At 39.2% G+C, this 18551-nt stretch overlaps 1 protein-coding gene across 1 annotated transcript in view; it reads left to right on the forward strand.

Annotated features, from left to right (window-relative positions):
• The window catches only part of HEATR1 (HEAT repeat containing 1), a 54353-nt gene that overhangs the window by 19416 nt on the left and 16386 nt on the right, over positions 1-18551 (forward strand). The window contains exons 18-29 of the mRNA XM_054021389.1: positions 1531-1714; positions 2718-2866; positions 4594-4786; positions 5378-5550; positions 6751-6918; positions 8223-8465; positions 9109-9240; positions 9774-9880; positions 12951-13094; positions 14087-14205; positions 14364-14485; positions 17598-17726. Coding sequence (XP_053877364.1) covers positions 1531-1714; positions 2718-2866; positions 4594-4786; positions 5378-5550; positions 6751-6918; positions 8223-8465; positions 9109-9240; positions 9774-9880; positions 12951-13094; positions 14087-14205; positions 14364-14485; positions 17598-17726 — 1863 coding nt within the window. The remainder of the gene's footprint in view (positions 1-1530; positions 1715-2717; positions 2867-4593; positions 4787-5377; positions 5551-6750; positions 6919-8222; positions 8466-9108; positions 9241-9773; positions 9881-12950; positions 13095-14086; positions 14206-14363; positions 14486-17597; positions 17727-18551) is intronic.

Raw genomic sequence — 18551 nt, forward strand, 5'->3', positions numbered from 1 at the left:
TTCTTAAGGCTAGTATTAAGACTTTTAAGTTTCTTTTTTTAGTCATTGAAGTGAATGCACCAATAGAATTAAGGAATTGTTGTGTTTTACAATGATTGTTACTATGCTATAAACTCTTTCTAAAAAATAGAAAATTAAAGTTTGAATTACCAATATTAGTTGTCTGTCATCTGGTGGAAGGAAGAGAAGTTTAAATAATTGAGCACAGACATACCTGTAGGGTCTGATTTAACTGTAATCCAAAATAAGCATCCAAAACAATATATAAAAAGTTTTTCCTGAAAATAAAGGCAATTAATGAGGAAAGGAAGCCATAAAATCTGTTTGTTTAGAAAATAAAGCTGGTCATTTTTAACAAATGGGAGCCCTATTCCTTGGGAAGAGAGCAAGACAATTAATAGCATTCAAGGGACACTGTCAACTTGAAATATATAGTTGCAAAAAGACAAAGAAATAAAAGTAATTTTAATCCCTCACCTGCTTCTGAGTTTCCTGTTTTGGTTTTCTAAATATTTTCCTATTCTTTTAAAAAGCGTTTTTTTCCTCTCTCCCACACAAGACCCACACAAGAAGGGACAATTGGCCCTGATCTTGCAAACGCTCATGCGTGTGTGTTACATTCCACACATGAGTAAGTCCCATTGAACTCAATGTGTCTACTCAAGTACATAAAGTTTGTTGTGTATATGAGTATTCGGAGGAAATTGCCTGAGTGTATAGTGAAACTGTACACAAAATGCTATTAATTGCACATAACAAACTTCTAAAAAACTGGAGACATTTGTTCTTTTTATTAGTATTATTTTGTGTACTGCTTGTAACAGTAGTAATAATACAATAGAAGGTACAGATTTTCAGCCAGATATTTTTTGTGGTGATACTCCTTTTAACAGACATGAAGTCTGCCATTGGAAAACAAAGTACTAGTAAACTTCACATAGAGAAAATAATCTTGTGACTTTTTGTTTTTGTAATTTGCTGGCGTTTTAACTCTGCAGTCAGCAGCAGTCCCTTGTTTAGATAACCAGGTGATCGGGTCCGTTCAGGCTTTCAGCATTCCTCATTAGCAGCTGTTAGCTGATTACCTGCTGGAGTTAGGAAGGAATTTTTTTCCCTTTTTTGTAAAGTGTTGTACCTTTTGGTACTTTATTTTATTTCCCTGAAGACATTTAGTTACAGGCAACTGCTTAAGACAGGATTCCAAATTTTATTTGTGTGTTCTTGGAAATGGTATTAGAATTGCAGAAGAGACTCTGTTATCAATAGAATTCATTTTTATGGCACTTGCTGCTATTTTAATGTAACTTCTGGCTGATTTTGTAGTATGGAACAAATGCAAAAGCCTGCTTGCTCTTTCCCTACTCTAATTAGTTAATTTCTGTAGTGGTCTGATAATATCAAGTGCTATGCATAAGTGCTACAGTATGTATGATCATGAAAATAAGGACAGGTACACACAGGTAGGAAGGCATTTTGTAATAACCTATAGAGTTGTGTGGGTGTGCATATAAGTTATGTTTTCATTCTCAGGCGCTTCCTGCAAAATGGCCTATCGAGTCAATGCCTGGGGGCTTGGTGTCAGTCGAGTTGTTGAATAAATACATAGAAAAGCTCAACGTTGGTCAGGCTGTTGATGTAGAAGATTCAGCCATGCTCATGCTTCTGTTGAAAAGCTTTGTTAGTGGCCTGAAGCCTCCCGTATCCTTTCTGAAAGGTAAGCTTCAGAACTCAAACCGCGAACCTTCACAGACCACAGGAAGAAAAAATTATGTCCTACGTTTCCCCCCCCCCCCCCCTTTAAATTTCCTTTCTCTAGACTTGAAAACAGCCACGTTTCTTAGATTCTTGAGCTGCAAAGTTGTTGGGGGGAATCGTTTCAGGGGTATGGCTACACTGTTGGCTTGGGTTTGGGCTGCAGAGCTATAAAATTGCAGTGTAGACCAGTGGTTAATATGTGGAGATATACCTATCTCATAGAACTGGAAGGGACCCTGAAAGGTCATAGAGTCCAGCCCCCTGCCTTCACTAGCAGGACCAAGTACTGATTTTGCCCCAGATCCCTAAGTGGCCCCGCTCAAGGATTGAACTCACAACCCTGGGTTTAGCAGGCCAATGTTCAAACCACTGAGCTATGGTTCTCAAACTAGGGCTGCCGCTTGTTCAGGGAAAGTCCCTGGCAGGCCGGGCCAGTTTGTTTACCTGCCACGTCTGCAGGTTCGGCCGATTGCGGCTCCCACTGGCCGCAGTTCGCTGCTCCAAACCAATGGGGGCCACTGGAAGCAGCGCGGGCTGAGGGATGTGCTGGCCGCCACTTCCCGCAGCCCCCAGTGGCCTGGAGCAGCGAACCGTGGCCAGTGGGAGCCGCAATCGGCCAAACCTGCGGACACAGCAGGTAAACAGACTGGCCTGGCCTGCCAGGGGCTTTCCCTGAACAAGCGGCGGCCCTAGTTTGAGAACCACTGGTGTAGACTATCGTGCTTTCAGCTGGAGCCCAGGCTTTGAGACCCTGCAAAGGGGGAGGCTCTGGGAGCCCAGGCTCGAGCCTAAGTCCAAATGTTAACACTGCAATTTTACTGCCCCTCAAGCCTGAGTCAGCTGACGTGGCATGGTCATGGCCATGGCTTGGATCTTTTTTCACAGGGTGGACATACCCTGAAGGTATTTTATACAAATAATGATGGGGGTTTTGTCTTTCTCCACCCTGCTTGTGCCAATAGATGAAACCTGGTGGAATCCTGAAAGTTTGAATGAAAACAGCAGAGAGTATTTACACCTGTTGTTGGGGCTGTTTGACATCCTTGTCAGTGGAGCCAGTGAAGGAGCTGATGCTCTTCAGTTCAGAGCACTGCTGAGTCTTTTGTTCAAGGTATTTTTTTTGTGTGTGTGTTTTTGTTCTTAATGAATATTCTGAATTGTTTCTTTATTAACTTGTTTTGAACCACTACATAATTTTTAAAGAAAGCTGAGAACAGTTCCAAGGGATCCTGCTTAAATATTTATTTGCTTCATGGTAACATCTGAGTGAGAATGGAAGACTGTTTAAGCACTAAGCAATGCATTTCTGAAAAAGGTTTGGTTGTGGGTTGCCAGAAGTCCATTACTATTTCTAAATATGATCTAAGAGTAAATATTGTATGGCGCAATTCCGGTAATTTAACATAGCTTTTTGTGCACTAGTCTTCATTGATATACAGCAGAAAGCATTAAATAAACATCTATAATGGTTTAAAATTTGGTATCAAGGTCTTTTTACAGAAGATTTCATTATATGGACAGTGTTTTTATAGCGATTATGATTGCCTGAATGGAGAAATGTTTAACACTGCAAGGCAGATCTGGTTCAAACAGAGAAAAGTAGATGTGCTTAACTATGTCCAGTTGTATAGCTAGCTAAGTAGATTTCATGGGTTATGTTAGTTGTTTGGTTTACCATATAACATGATAAGAATCATGTATTGTGTTCAGGGGGGAAATGAGCTGGGGGCTTATCTGCAGGGTGTGAGTGGGGTGCCGGGGCCTGGCTGCAGGGAGCAAATCTCTTGGGCCAGGCAGCCCCTATTCTTCCCTGGCTGCAGGGCGTCCTGTGAGCCAGCAGGTGCCAGGACCAGACAGGGTGTGCTTAGTGGCCAGTCCGCATGGAAGGAGCCCAGGATATTATAGCCAGGACTGGGTGGAATCAGGTATTGGGCTGCCCAAACAGTGGAGCCCCCCATGAGGATCAGGAGCCAGGCACAGGTAGTGGAGAGGTGGGGATGAGACAGGCTCTGTGGGGGGGTCACTGCCTGATCCCCTGGCCTCCCCCATTTCCTCAGTTGCCCCTATCTTCTGCCCAGCTCCCTTCTGCTCCCTACCAGGGCTTCCCCCTGCCCAGCTCCTCTTTTCCACTGGGACTCAGCTTCCCCAGGGTCCCCTACCTCCACATACATCTTTTGCAGTGACCTCTGCTACTTAGCAGGTAACCTAGTCTCCCTCCTTAGTAGAATTCTGGTTGCGCCCCTGAGGATGGTGCCAAAGTGTCTTTCAGTACTTTACTCTCAAAACAGCTGTTTGGGGTAGGGGCTGTGTTTGTTCAACACTTAGGTTTGAGGCCCCACTGCACTAATTGGGGCCTTGGGCACCACAATGCTAGTATTAAATAATAATTATAAGTTAAAACAGATCATTAAATGACAACCACAAATCAAACTGAAAAGCTAAGGTTCCAGTTTGTATTAAAAGTACAAGAGCTTCAGAAATCCTTGTGTCAAATGACATTGAATTCCATAGTCCCTGACAGAAAAAGGGGTGGTGGGGGGAAGACTTGACCCTGGGAGTCTTCAGTTGAAGTAAAATTATAGAAAGCTCTCTGGATGGCATAAAGAATGCTGCATGCAGCAAGGGGTTAACGGCTGCCCCAAAAGAGGACAGAGTCCTCAAACAAGATGTTGGCTTTATATTATGCCCAACACTTTTAGTCTCAATCTAAATGAAATGGGTGTTTCTGTAAATACCTTTTCAAGCTATAATAGCAAGAGAAAAAGGACTTTGCATAAAAGAACGTAAAGATGCACAGGACAAAGAAGTAACAAATATATTTAACTTTTTATTTTAAAGGTTCATTTAGAAGATTCAGAGGATCTGTTCAAATTCCTTTCAGTTTTATGGACCTATAACTATAACCTTTCAAATCAGCTAAACTACACAGTGAATGCGATGCTACAGACTCAAGCTTTGTATATAGGGTGTGCAATGCTTATATCGCAGGCTGCCCAAAAGAAGAAACAGCTGGTATCAGCCTCCTCCCCAGGTATTGGGAAACTGTATACTTCTGGCTTGCTAAGGCTTAGTCACATGTTAATAAAAAGTAATATCTGTGCTCTAGAACAAGTGTTAAACATTCATTTTCTTGTCATATGTTATTTCTGTCTGCATTATGAATGCTACATTTCTTGTTGAAACCATACATCTGAATTTCCTAACGTTTTGTCTTTGTCAAATCATAACCATAACAGAGTTGTTTTGGTAGGTAACACTTGTGCATGCAATTGTCAAATAACCACATGCTTTTGAAATTTATGTCTGAGAAATCACACTGTGTTTTATGTAGAGCATAACAAATTTTAAACAAGAAAAGGATGCTATATAGGCTTTAGTAGTAAAACTTAAGTCCTTCATTTTTAAACAAATACAAAAATATAAGCATCTTGGTGCTGAAATTTATGGCCAGATTTCCACATGGCTCATATTAAAAATAGTTACTGTATATCCCTCAAGATTTTTAAGGAAAAGAGCAGACCCTTTAAATACAAAGGAATCTGTTGGTGCTGCTGTAGATGATAATGTAAGAATTCTAAGAATGCTCACTGTAAACAATTTTTTTTCCATTTTCATTTTTTAGTGGTAATGTCTTTGCTGATTAACTTGGGGAGTCCCGTGAGTGAAGTGCGAAGGGCTGCTCTTAATTGTCTTCATTCCCTGAGTGGGATAAAGGAATCTCCATTTCATCCCATTCTTCATAATCTGGTACAAAAAGCAGAGGAGATCATAACTGATCCCATCTATGTGACCCAGGTAAGATTTTTGTTGAGGTGCATGTGAGTGAAATAAATTTTCAGGGACCTATTTGGAATTCCAACTTCTCTATTGGTTAGTGGAGATCATGTTACAGACAAGGTGCTTGTCTATTCTCTCCCACCCCTATTGGTTTAGGAGACCACTCACTCTGCTTTCTTGAGTGGGAAGGAAAGGGCCATAATGGCATTTGAGAAAGTGGAACGTCTGGGGTTGGGGAAGGAGTATCAGAATATTTGCCAGGAAAACCAGAATGCAAAAGAAATTACAGTGGAACTCACTTAAATACTTGAGGACTGAATAAATTTGTTTAAGCCACTATTCATATAGTGAAAAATTAAATGCGACTTGAAAGTCAGCATGTGTGTCTATAACAGAATTATGTAATTTGCAGATAATTTGTATTTCAAAACATCCTAACTTTTAAGATTTTTTTAAGAGATCCTCTATTGAATAAATAGCCACATTTTCATGGATAATAATTACTAATAAAACTAGATGTGGAAGGCAGGGCAGCGAGGCTATTGTTGAGAGAGTTAGCATTATTGAAAAAGTTGGGTGTTCTAGTCCTGTGTCATTTTCCCTTGGAATCCCAGGCAATTTCTGCTGGGATGTTGGGGAGGAAAGACAGGCCACAAGCCACCCACCCTCTTCTCCAAAGACTGTTCCCCTTCTCCAGAGGTTGCTCTTGCTTGGAGGAGAATAAGGCCCAGGAACTTGTCTGTTTTTCCCTGGAGAGAAGCTTGTAAAGGGAAAAGTAGACATTGAAGCCTCTTCCCACAGTTAGCCCCACGGATGAGAAGGATTGCAGAGAAAGGCAATCCCAACAATTTAAAAAACGCATATTGATTCTACATTATTCTTTCAAGCAGTGAATGGGCTGTTTTGCTAATGTCCTCTGAACCAGCCAGATTTTGTATAGAGCAATAGATTCATAAAAGCTTCTATTTGTACAGTACACAAATTCTTTGTATGTGGAATGTTCATACATCTGTCATGTAAAATGGTGTTTATTTCTGACTGAAAGAGAAAAATCAAACTAACTTAAGAAGGACTTAAAAATGAATAATATATTACATTTACTCACGTCTGCCTCAAATTGCATTCACTTTCAAATATTACAGCTTTCTGGGGCCTTTAACTTCTGTGGCAAGGACTTGTTTTTCACACTTTTTTTTTTTTTTTTTGTAAATCAACTAGAGTTTGGGAAGCTTGTTTGAGGAGCTGCAGACACAAAGTAAACAGAAATCCCAGCAGAAGAAGCTGTTAGAAGCTTTGGAACACATACTCAATTGTGTACAAGCCCCTGGTTGTCCATCATATGTTGCAAGAAGCTTGATGAAGATTCTTCAGCAGGTCAACGGTGAGGTGAGTGTGGGCTTTCTGGTTTCTGAATTTATTTTATGGATAGGATGTAAGGTTTGTTGGGGTTTTTTGTTTTAATGATGGAAGTGTCTCGAAATGTACAGAACTCAAAAGATGCAGCTTTATTTAGCAAGAGTAACTTTGAGTTACTGCCAATTAATTTTATAGTACTTTTGGTAGACGTTCAGATGATACTTTAGGTAACTTGCTCTGCAAAGGTTACACATCTGCAAAATATAACTCAAAGATTATCACAAACATTTCCATGCCCCAGCCATGAACTGTTTTCTATTGTAGGACACTGCACTAGAGTCCTTAGGCAAATTTAAAGTCCTGCTGACTCTGGAACAAGGTCTCAAGAACATTTTTCTAGAAGGATTTCACCAAGAGCTATAATGTAATAACAAATGCGCTGTGCATGTTCAATATTTTAAAAATAGATTTATTTTGTGTGTATTTAACTCCCTTTTAAGCAGTATGTTCAGAATTCCCTTCTCTGTACTGCTGCAGAATGCATTAGTTCATTGCGTTAAAACCATGGATGGTGATAGATATGATGTGAGCTTTAATACAGTATAACAGGTTATCCTATTTAAAAGGATTGTGAATGGCATACTGAATGATTGCCATTGTTGCCAGAAATTTAGGGTTTGTCAGAGCTGTAGTAATCATAACTACTCTGAAAATCCAAGCATAGATTTATGCCATGGTGTTCTATCCATGTCACTCCCAGGATATTAGAGACACGAGGCGGGTGAAGTAAGTCTTTTATTTCAAGTTTACACAGAGCTCTTCTTCAGGTCCGTAAGAAGAAGAGCTCTGTGTAAGCTCAAAAGCTTCTCTCTTGCACCAACAGACGCTATTGTCTCACCCACCTAATATCCTGGGACCAACACAGCTACAACAGTACTGCATAAATCCAGTCTTTCTGTTCAGTCCAAGATTTTTAGTGTCTAGCATAACTCATTCATAACTTTGCTAGACACTGGATATATGGCTTATTACAACAATCTATAACCCTCTAACAGCCCTGTCTCCCAGCTGTCTTTACCTCCCTTCCTTTTCCCCCTGTTACTGGAGGGGTATTAATGGGCAAAGTCCCCTGCAATGCCAAGTTCACCATGGAAGGCGCATCCTAGAGGTAAGGACATGCCCTGACACTTTTTATTATACTTACATAACGCACAGTGTGATGTCAGTGATCGATATTGCATTAAAAATGAAACTGCTCTTCTGAAAGTTTGTTAAAGCAACAGTTGATTAAAAAAAAAAAAACCCAACCTCTTATAAATGTTCTTCACTTGTAGATGATACTGTCTCACCTGTTGCCTGCAATAGATAGATTGCTGGAGAAAATGCTAAAGGAACCTGAGACAGTATTGAAAGATGAAGTTGTTCTTCTGCATCTCATCCTGGGGAAATACAGTGAACATTCAGCTGCCCTCTTATGCAAGGATCAGCAGAGTCTGGATTTGTTCATCAGAAGTCTGCACGTTGCAAAGGAGCTTTACAAAGGAATTCCAACTTTCCAGATCACAGCACTTGGGCAGGTATGTGTTTCTGAACAAAGTTCTTTTTCATATATTTTTTTTTTAATTCAGATAGCAGATGTGAGTGTTGATGAGTGAATTTAAAAGGACTCTTTCAACATTAGAAGGCCCTAAATTCTGAATGAAACTCTTTTACATACCAGTTTCCCAGATCCATGTAGCTCTTTTGAAGTGTTTTCCAAACGGATACCTCAAAGCTCTTTGTCTTTAAAATGTTGAAAAGTAAGTGTTTTTTCCCTTTTTATTTTTTTGTTTTTAATAAGGTAAGTAGCCAGGGTTGCTGCTGCTGCTGCTGCTCCATTTTATTTACTTTTCACCAGCTACTGTAGCAGTCTTACCTCAAATTTTTTTTTCCCAAGAAACAAAAAGAAAATATGTAATGTCAAGAAATAGTAATAAGATAAGTGAGAAATATCTTTGCTTGGAATAGAAATCAATTGTTTCTTTCAAATATTGTATTACAGTCACAAAAGTGGGACAATGTGTACATAAATGTGACTGACGCATTTGTGTGTATGTATGTAAATCATTATATATACAGATGTAAAAATAATTTAGATTTTCCCATGTTTCACATTTTGTCATTAAAAAGTGTACCTGGTTTTGGCTTCGTTAAATATTTATTTATTTTTTAACATTGCAGATCACTAAACCATTCTTTGCTGCAGTGCCAGATGGGAAGGTGCAACAGAAGTTATTGAGAGTTCTGTTTGATTTACTGTTAAATTGCAAAAACCCACTTTGTGCCCAGGCAATTAGCAGTGTTTTTAAAGGGGTAAGTTGCAGCCTGTTAGGACTTGGGAATCTATTCAGAATTGTTAAGATATTTCAGGTTAAATTGCAATCAATAATTATATTGATTGCTTATGGAATTCTTAACATGATAGACATCAGAAGCCATATAAATCACATTAAAATGCAATTTAATATGCATTAAAGATGCATTAAAATAGTATTCCTAAAAGATAAGTATCACATCTGTATGTATTCATTATGTTGTAATAATGAACTTCAGAGGAAGGAGGAACATTCCACTCGGCTTCATTTTTATTTTCTGTATGAAAAAAGTCGTTTTGTCTAAAATCAAAAAGTGTTTCTCCAAATACATTGAGAGTAACTGTTGCTTTAATAGTAATTTGTTTGTTGTAATACATAGATGAAAATTGTTCTTGCATTCTGATTGACATAAGAAATGCAGTTAGGACAGTCATTCAGAGCTATTACGATGATCAAGGCCAGATAAATACTTGGGTGGGTGGATAGATGTTTGTTGCTCATATGTACTTATTTTATTTTATTTTGCTCTAGATTTCAGTTGATGCTGAGCAGATTAGTGTAGAGCTAGACCCTCCTGAGAAAGCCAAAGCTCTGGCTACCGTTCAGCAAACTAGGAGACAGAAAATACAGCAGCAGAGGTAATGGGAATAGAGATGTAGAAGTTACAGCCTTTTGTCTATATACATTTAGAAAACACCACTTATTGAGAGAATGTCATAAAATATATAGAAGGCATAGGAACTTCTTTGACTACATCTGTAAAGAAGACGAAAAATCCCAAGGACTTCAGAGTTTAAAGCCTCCCCATATTATTTAAAAGAGCTGACAGAGTGCTTGATACAGAAGACCGCTATCCCTACCCAACAACCTTAAAATCATATATTGAACTTGATGTGCACAGTCAGGCCAGAGCTTATTTTTGTGTGTGTTTACTATTAACATAGATGTAAAGAAAGTGCATGGGTGAGGTTTTTAATGGATATTGACAAAATCTTCTTGCCGTTCAACTAAAAAGCAAAAGTAAAAGCTTTTTTAAGTAAAAGCTTCAGTCATGTTATTTTTATACCCTCACAAAGTAAGTTCAGGAGAGAGAACTTGCGTTCAGTTAGTCTTCCTCTTTCTATCGCTGTTCATCTGTATGCAACCCCTTCACCCACTTAATTTACCGAGGGTCTTGCTCATTAAATTACTTCTTAGTGTGTGTCTGTGTGTTTGTCAGAGGAAAACTTATAGAAATGTAGGCTGGAAGGGACCTCAAGAAGTCAATTCCAGGCTCCTGTGCTGTGCATGACCAAGTAAACCTAGACCATCAATGACCAGTGTCTGTCTAAAGTATTCTTAAAAACCTTCAATGACGGGGATTCCACAACCTCCCTTAAAAACCTATTCCAGAGCTTAATTACCCTTATAGTTGGAAAGTTTTTCCTAATAGCTAACCTAAATCTCCCTTACTGCAGATTGTCCATTACTACATGTCCTACCATAAGTGGACATGGAGAACAGTTGATCACCATCCTCTTTATAACAGCTCTTAACATGTTTGAAGACTGCTATCAAGTCCCCCCTCAGTCTTTTAATAGATTGTTTAATAATTTGTTCCAGTATCTTTCCAGGTATGTAAGTTAGGCCCACAGGTCTATAATTCCCCTGGGTCCTCTTTGTTCCCCTTTTTAAAGATAGGTACTGTGTTTGCATTTCTCCAGTCTTCTGGGACCTCATCTGTCCCCCAAGATTTTTCAAAGGCAATGGCTAACAGTTCCGAAATTGCATCATGTAGTTCCTAAAGTACCCTAGATGAATTTCATATGACCCTGTCAAGTTGAATACATCTGATTTATCTAAATATTTTTTCACCTGTTCTTTCCCTATTTTGGCTTACGTTCCTTCCCCCTTGTTAATATTAATTGTGTTGCATATCTGGTTACCCATAAACTTTTTAGTGAAGACTGAAAGAAAATAGGCATTGAACACCTCAGCTTTCTTGATGTCACTGTTATTAGCTCTCCTTCCCTTCCAAGTAGAGGACCTACACTTTCCTTCATCTCTCTCTTGTTTGTAATGTTTTAAAGATCCTATTATTGCCTTCTATGTCCTTTGCTAGGTGTAACTCATTTTGTGCCTTAATCTTTCTGATTTTGTACCTACTTGCTTGTGCTATTCTTTGTCCTCTTCCTTTGCAATTTTTCCATGTTTCCACTTTTTGTAGGATTCCTCTTTGATTTTCAGGTCATTAAAGAATGCTTGATGGAGCCATATTGTCCTCTTACTATTCTTCCTATCTCTTCTTTGCATTGGGTAGTTTGCAGTTGTTGTCTTTATTATTGTCTCCTTGAGAAACTGCCAGCTCTCCTGAACTCTTTTTTCCCTTAGATTTTTCTTCCCAGGGAACCTTATCTGCCAGTTCTGAATTTGTTTAAGTCTTCTGTTTTGAAGTCCGTCTTTTTATTGCTCTCTCTCTTTTTCCTTGGAATCATGAAATCATCATTTCATGATCACTTTCACCCAAATTGCCTGCTATCTTCAGATTTGCTACCAATTTCTCCCTGTTCATCAGAATCAAGTCTAAAATGGATGTCCCTCTGGTTACTGCTTCTGCGTTCTGAAACAAAAAGTTGCCCCCCTTACATTCCAAGAACTTATTGGAAATTTTGTGTTTTGCCATATTACTTTTCCAAGAGATGTCTGAGTAAAGTGCCCCATTACTACCAGATCTTGTGTTTTGGATATTCTAGAAGTGACTCATCCCCACATTCTCCAGATTTGTGGTCTATAGTAGACCCCTACCATGGTGTCATTCCTATTTTTTTAACCCCTTTTATCTTTACCCAGAGACTTTCAGCTGGTCTGCCTCCCACCTGCTTCTGGACCTTAGAACAAGTGTATATATTCTTGATGTATTATGCAATACCTCCTCCCTTTTTACCCTGCCTGTCCTTCCTGAACAGGCTACACCTCTCTGTACCAATGTTCCAGTCATGAGCGTTATCCCAACGTGTCTCAGTGATGCCAGTTAAGTCATAATTTAGCTTGTGCATGAATGCTTCCAGGTCTTCCTGTTTTTTCTCCATACACCTTGCATTTGTGAATAGACATCTAAAATGCTGAGCAGATTCTCCCACTGATTTTCCTCTCGTCACTTCTGTGACCCTGCTGTAATTGTCCATGTCCTTCCCCTGCACCCAAATATCTAATTCTCTGCTAAAGTTACCTTCTTTTATATTTATCTGTGGGCTTTTGTCACCTACCCCCTTTGAACTTGGTTTAAAGCCTTCCTTACTAAGTTGGGGAGTCAGTGCATGAAGATACCCTTCCCCTTCTTGGTCATGTGGACCAAATTCAGTCAGTGCCTAGCCAGCCAGTAGTTAAAATGAGACTATTGTCCATTAGCTGGATGCCCAGCGGGTCAGCATTGAGACAACTGACTAATAACAGAAAAATGATTTCAGCCGCAGGAACCCATCTTGGATTATAGGGTTGTGTTTGAGTATGTGTCTGTACAGTAGGCACACTGTATTTTAACTTTTTTTTTTTAACACAATTGGATCCATTTTTCTTTTGATAATCCTGAGATTCTATTTTTGTTTGAAAGGCCATGCAAAACCTTTTCAATCTGAACCCAAGTTGTGGAGGTTTGTTTTCTAACAGCGAACTGTGCTCAGTTCATTTTCTTTGAATATATCTTGATTTTCTTGAGTATAATCTTTTTAGAAAACCCCAAGTTCCAGAATCAGTACCTGAAATAAGCAGTGTGAACTGGCAGAGAGTTACACTCATCCTGGAATTACTGCAGCACAAGAAGAAGGTCAAGCGTCCTCAGGTGCTAGTACCTGCACTTTTTAATCTGCTGGCCAGGTAATATGTCATTAAAAATTAATAAGAAACGTCAGTCATTACCTGTTCTCTCCTCATTAATAGGGGAGGTAAAACATTAGAGTGTGGGCTAATACCTAAACATTGTGGCAGCGACATATCAGTGCGCCCTTTTTTTTTTTAACTCCTTTAGTCAGGAGAGTAGGATGCAGGGCTGCTGTCAATATTGTACACTGAATGTTACGGTGGGCCTTTGAGGGTGGTACAACATACACAGCTTGTCAGACATGTGCTTTATTTCTATATTAAGGGGCTTGAGAGTGCAACGGTTTCCCTAAACCCTGATTTTCTGTATGGTCATGCAGACCTGCGCTGATAATGGTGGTGGGGACAACACTGACCTTGTGGTTCCTAATTCAGGGCTGCTAAAGGATGATTTACAGAAAGTAGTAATATTGCCCTTTTTAAAGCAGGCTAATGAAATTACTGCTATTCCTCTCTTGCCCCATTTCCAAATGTTTACTGGTTTTTACATATACCTCTCCCAATCCCCCTAAGAAGCACTCAAAGCCAGATGTTACTCAAACATGTGATATCTTGGCAGGAAGAGCCTTGCTGAATTGCCTGTCTGCCTCCTTGGGACCTAGTCTGTGAAAATTAAAGCCCTAAATTTCCCTTTATTTTGTAACACAAACTTTTAACAGATTTGGTGACTAGTTTTCAAACCTTCAAATTTACCTTTTACAGCCAAGGGAAAGATAGACGTTTCAAAGGGAAGTGGGTGATTCAGTGACATTAAGTGTGCAAATGACATTTCAGTGCACAACAGTGATTATTTTCTGAGGTAAAATAATCTGAGATAAAATAGGAAAATTATCCGCATACTGTGTAAGATTAGTGATGTTTTTATGGAAATCTTTGTTTTAACATTATCTCTGGTTTGAATTTTTAAGATGTGACTAGTCCACTAATTTATCTGAAATTTATTTTTCATCCTTCCACTTCCTACCCCTGACTACCTCCTGAATCTTTAGGTGCCTGGAAACTTCAACAACAGAACAGGAAAATATGGAATATACAAAGCAGCTAATCCTAAGCTGTTTGCTAAACATCTGTCAGAAACTGTCCCCAGATGGCAGTAGGATCCAGTCAGGTAAAAATCACAGCTTCCAGTTCTGAGCACGAAAACTTTCCCTAGCTTTTGTACATTATCTGCTTTTTAGGATTGAAATAGTGTATCTGTTTGTTCTTAACATTGGTGATCTTCTTTTTAAAAAAGTACTAAGCAAGATTTTTTCCCCCTCTCTGCAGATATCCTTGATAAAGAGAAATTCAATGTGGAGCTGGTAGTTCAGTGTGTCAGGGTATCAGAAATGCCTCAGACACATCACCACGCGCTGCTACTGCTTGGTACTGCTGCTGGCATGTTCCCTGTAAGTTGTGTGTGAGGTTTATTAACAACTCTTCTCTTTCGTTTCTGATTTTAAGAGAGGGGAAGACAGAAAGCTTAAAGGTATAGAGGACTTCAGGAGAGAAAACTGCTACTGAAAGAAACGGGACAAAATTTCGATGTCCCTTAAATTCTTTTGAAGAGATTCCCACTCCCATTTTTTATTTAAAAACAGAAAGATACTTTGTCATGGTGTTGTTAATCACTAATTGGGATCGTCTTATCCCTCCCACAGAAAACCCCATGGGGAATGGAAAACTTATTACAAAAGGTCAATATGGTTCAGCATGACATTATCCCCCTCAGGCGGTTTGCACCTCCTTTTCTTATAGACTCATAGATTTTAAGGTCAGAAGGGACCTTTATGATCATCTAGTCTGTCCTCCTGCACAACGCAGGCCACAGAATCTCACGCACCGTCTTCTGTAACAAACCCCTAACCTATGTCTGAGCTATTGAAGTCCTCAAATCGTGGTTTAAAGACCTCACGGTGCAGAGAATCCTCCAGCAGGTGACCCGTGCCCCACGCTGCAGAGGAAGGCGAAACACCTCCAGGGCTTCTGCCAATCTGCCCTGGAGGAAAATTCCTTCCTGACCACAAATATGGCGATCAGTTAAACCCTGAGCATGTGGGCAAGACTCACCAGCCAGCACCCAGGAAAGAATTCTCTGTAGTAACTCGGATCCCACCCCATCTAACATCCCATCACAGACCATTGGGCATATTTACCTGCTAATAATGAAAGATCAATTAATTGCCAAAATTAGGCTATCCCATCATACCATCCCCTCCATAAACTTATCAAGCTTAGTCTTGAAACCAGATATGTCTTTTGCCCCCACTGCTTCCCTTGGAAGGCTGTTCCAGAACTTCACTCCTCTAATGGTTAGAAACCTTTGTCTAATTTCAAGTCTAAACTTCCTAATGTCCAGTTTATATCCATTTGTTCTTGTGTCCACATTGGTACTAAGCTTGAATAATTCCTCTCCCTCCCTGATATTTATGCCTCTGATATATTTATAAGAGCAATCGTATCTCCCCTCAGCCTTCTTTTGGTTAGGCTAAACAAGCCAAGCTCTTTCAGTCTCCTTTCATAAGACCGGTTTTCCATTCCTTGGCTCATCCTAGTAGCCCTTCTCTGTACCTGTTCCAGTTTGAATTCATCCTTCTTAAACATGGGAGACCAGAACTGCACACAATATTCCAGATGAGGTCTCACCAGTGCCTTGTATAACGGTACTAACACCTCCTTATCTTTACTGGAAATACCTCGCCTGATGCATCCCAAGACCGCATTAGCTTTTTTAACGGCCATATCACATTGGCGGCTCAGTCATCCTGTGATCAACCAATACTCCAAGGTCCTTCTTCTCCTCTATTACTTCCAACTGATGTGTCCCCAATTTTGGTTATAAATTCTTGTTATTAATCCCTAAATGCATGACCTTGCACTTTTCACTTTTAAATTTCACCCTATTACTATTACTCCAGTTTACAAGGTCATCCAGATCTTCCTGTATGATATCCCGGTCCTTCTCTGTATTGGCAATACCTCCCAGCTTTGTGTCATCCGCAAACTTTATTAGCACATTCCCACTTTTTGTGCCAAGGTCAGTAATAAAAAGATCCTCCCCTCCACCCTATGCAGCATAGGGGAGCGTCTGGTCCAGATATGACAGTGAAAGATATTCTTAATGGTTTTTATCTCATGCGACAGTGTAATGATTTTATTTAATAATGTTTTAAGTCTTTGAAACTGCTTCTGAAATAGGAGTTCTCTTCTGTGAGCTGATATGCAGCCATTGTTAAAATAGGTTACACAAGTGATGTTAAAGTGTATCAGTATATAAAGGCATATATTTGTTACTTTTTCCCCTGTTGTTCAGTCTACCAGTTGAGAAGTTGAAAAATAAAGTGCTCCTCCCCATGATTAAACTGAAATGTATTTGACAGGTAGTTTTTAATTGCTTTATGGGAACCCAGTACATGACATGAAAACAATTTTCCATCCTTCTTTAATACTGGGTCAGTGACTGGTTTTCATTTTTTAAATAAAGTAAATATTTGCCTGGAATATTAAATATCTTTCTAAACATGGCCTATTTATTCTGCTTGCTAAGCCTGGATGGGAAACCTGTTCACAGCTCCTTTCATTGTGCTCTTATAAAACCAATGACACAGAGGCTTTAGCAAGATGGTGCCACCAGCAGTACTCGAAGAATTGTCGGAAGTTATCTTTAGAGCTTTCACAGCACTAGGCTACGTTAAACTGAAAAATTTCAAATTGAATTTGTTTGTTCGTTCACATTGTGGTTGTGAGGTAGCCTAAAGTAGTCAGAAAACTAAAATTTAAAGCAGCTGCTCAATCGTTCCTTCACATTGTGTCATCTTTCGTATTGCAGGTATTTGAAAGATAGAGGGGCAGTTAGGTGTCCAACTTCCATTGAGAGTCATTGGCATTCATGTCTTTGAAAATCTACTCATAGGTGATTTTGCATACAGCAGTACTGCATTATCTGGATATAAGAGCATGACAGACTTAGTCAGCCTTAACTCTTAATTCCTTTTCTTTACCAATTTACTTAGATTTTTTGTTTTGATGTTTAAATATTACACCTCTACCCTGATATAACACGAATTCGGATATAATGCGGTAAAGCAGTGCTCCAGGGGGGCTACGCACTCCGGTGGATCAAAGCAAGTTTGATATAACGCAGTAAGATTTTTTGGCTCTTGAGGACAGCATTATATCGAGGTAGAGGTGTATATGCCCTTCAGCATAGTTGCTCTCTGTAACTTCAAGGGACACCGTCATCTTGAAATCTAGTCAGTTTAAAAAAAAAATTCTGTGAATAAAGGATTGTTTTCTCTAATTTCTTTCAGTTATAGTAAACTTCAGTACTATTTATTTAAAAATATATATTATTCCAGATAAAGAAAGGGTCAAAAAGCCTTAAAGTATATTGAGAGGCGGGGAGGGAGAATGGAGAAGAACAAAACCACAAAGACCTACAGACCCTTACAGAAATTAGTAGCTTTAGTATCTAAAACTGAGAACACTAACCTGGAGTTTTCTGGGGGCTTTGTTTTTCAGGACAAAGTTCTCCATAACATCATGCCCATTTTTACGTTCATGGGGGCAAACGTCATGCGTCTAGATGATACTTATAGTTTCCAAATAATTAATAAGACGGTGAAGATGGTTATTCCTGCTCTTATACAGGTGAGATTTGTTTTCTTTCATTCGAAGAAGGCTCTGAACAGTATTTTGGGTGTGTGTTTTTTGTTTTGTTTTTAGGGCACTAGTAAATAATTTATAGCATGTTCCTTGAGATTTCTACTGGTTATGACAGACATGACCAGCCCTAAGGTCCAATGAAAAGTACTACTGAAAAAGTATCCTCCTTATCCAGGGGAGTGGAAATGTATTTTACAGGCGGTGGAATGAAAGTGATGACTTGCATAGCTAGTCTGGAGCATGTTTTTGGTGTACAGGTCTCAGTGACATTCTTAAAAGCCTAGTAATGATTTGATTAAAACACCATATGTTATCAGATTGTATGACTGAATGTGGCTTGAAATGTTTAAAAATATATTTTCTAACTTATCAAAGAAATATTAGGAGTATCAAATCTGGCCTTTGCTGGTTTTGTTGGACTCACTGGAGATCGCAGATGTACTATAATACTTATTTATGGGAATGGGAATGTCATTTCTTTTCTTCTAACTCTTTATTTCTGGCCATTTGAGCTAAATGAATATAAACCCAAAACAAACACAGAGTTAGAAAAAGACTTAATAAAAACACTTTCCCTGAATCTACTTTCACTTAGCATTGTCCCTAACACACTCCAGTTGTCCATGGGTTTTCATGAAAAACGTGGTGGGTGAGATCTGAATTTCGAATGTAAACACAAGTAGGAAGAAAATCTCCGGTTGGAAAACCTTTCAGGCCCCCTTCATACATCATAAAGAAACAAAAAAGAGAAAAAAACCATTTTACTTTCTCTGCATGTCACTTTTAGAGAAATGAAGCTGTTCTCCAGTA

This window comes from Malaclemys terrapin, chromosome 3 (assembly GCF_027887155.1).
Source record: "Malaclemys terrapin pileata isolate rMalTer1 chromosome 3, rMalTer1.hap1, whole genome shotgun sequence".
Taxonomy (NCBI): domain Eukaryota; kingdom Metazoa; phylum Chordata; order Testudines; family Emydidae; genus Malaclemys; species Malaclemys terrapin.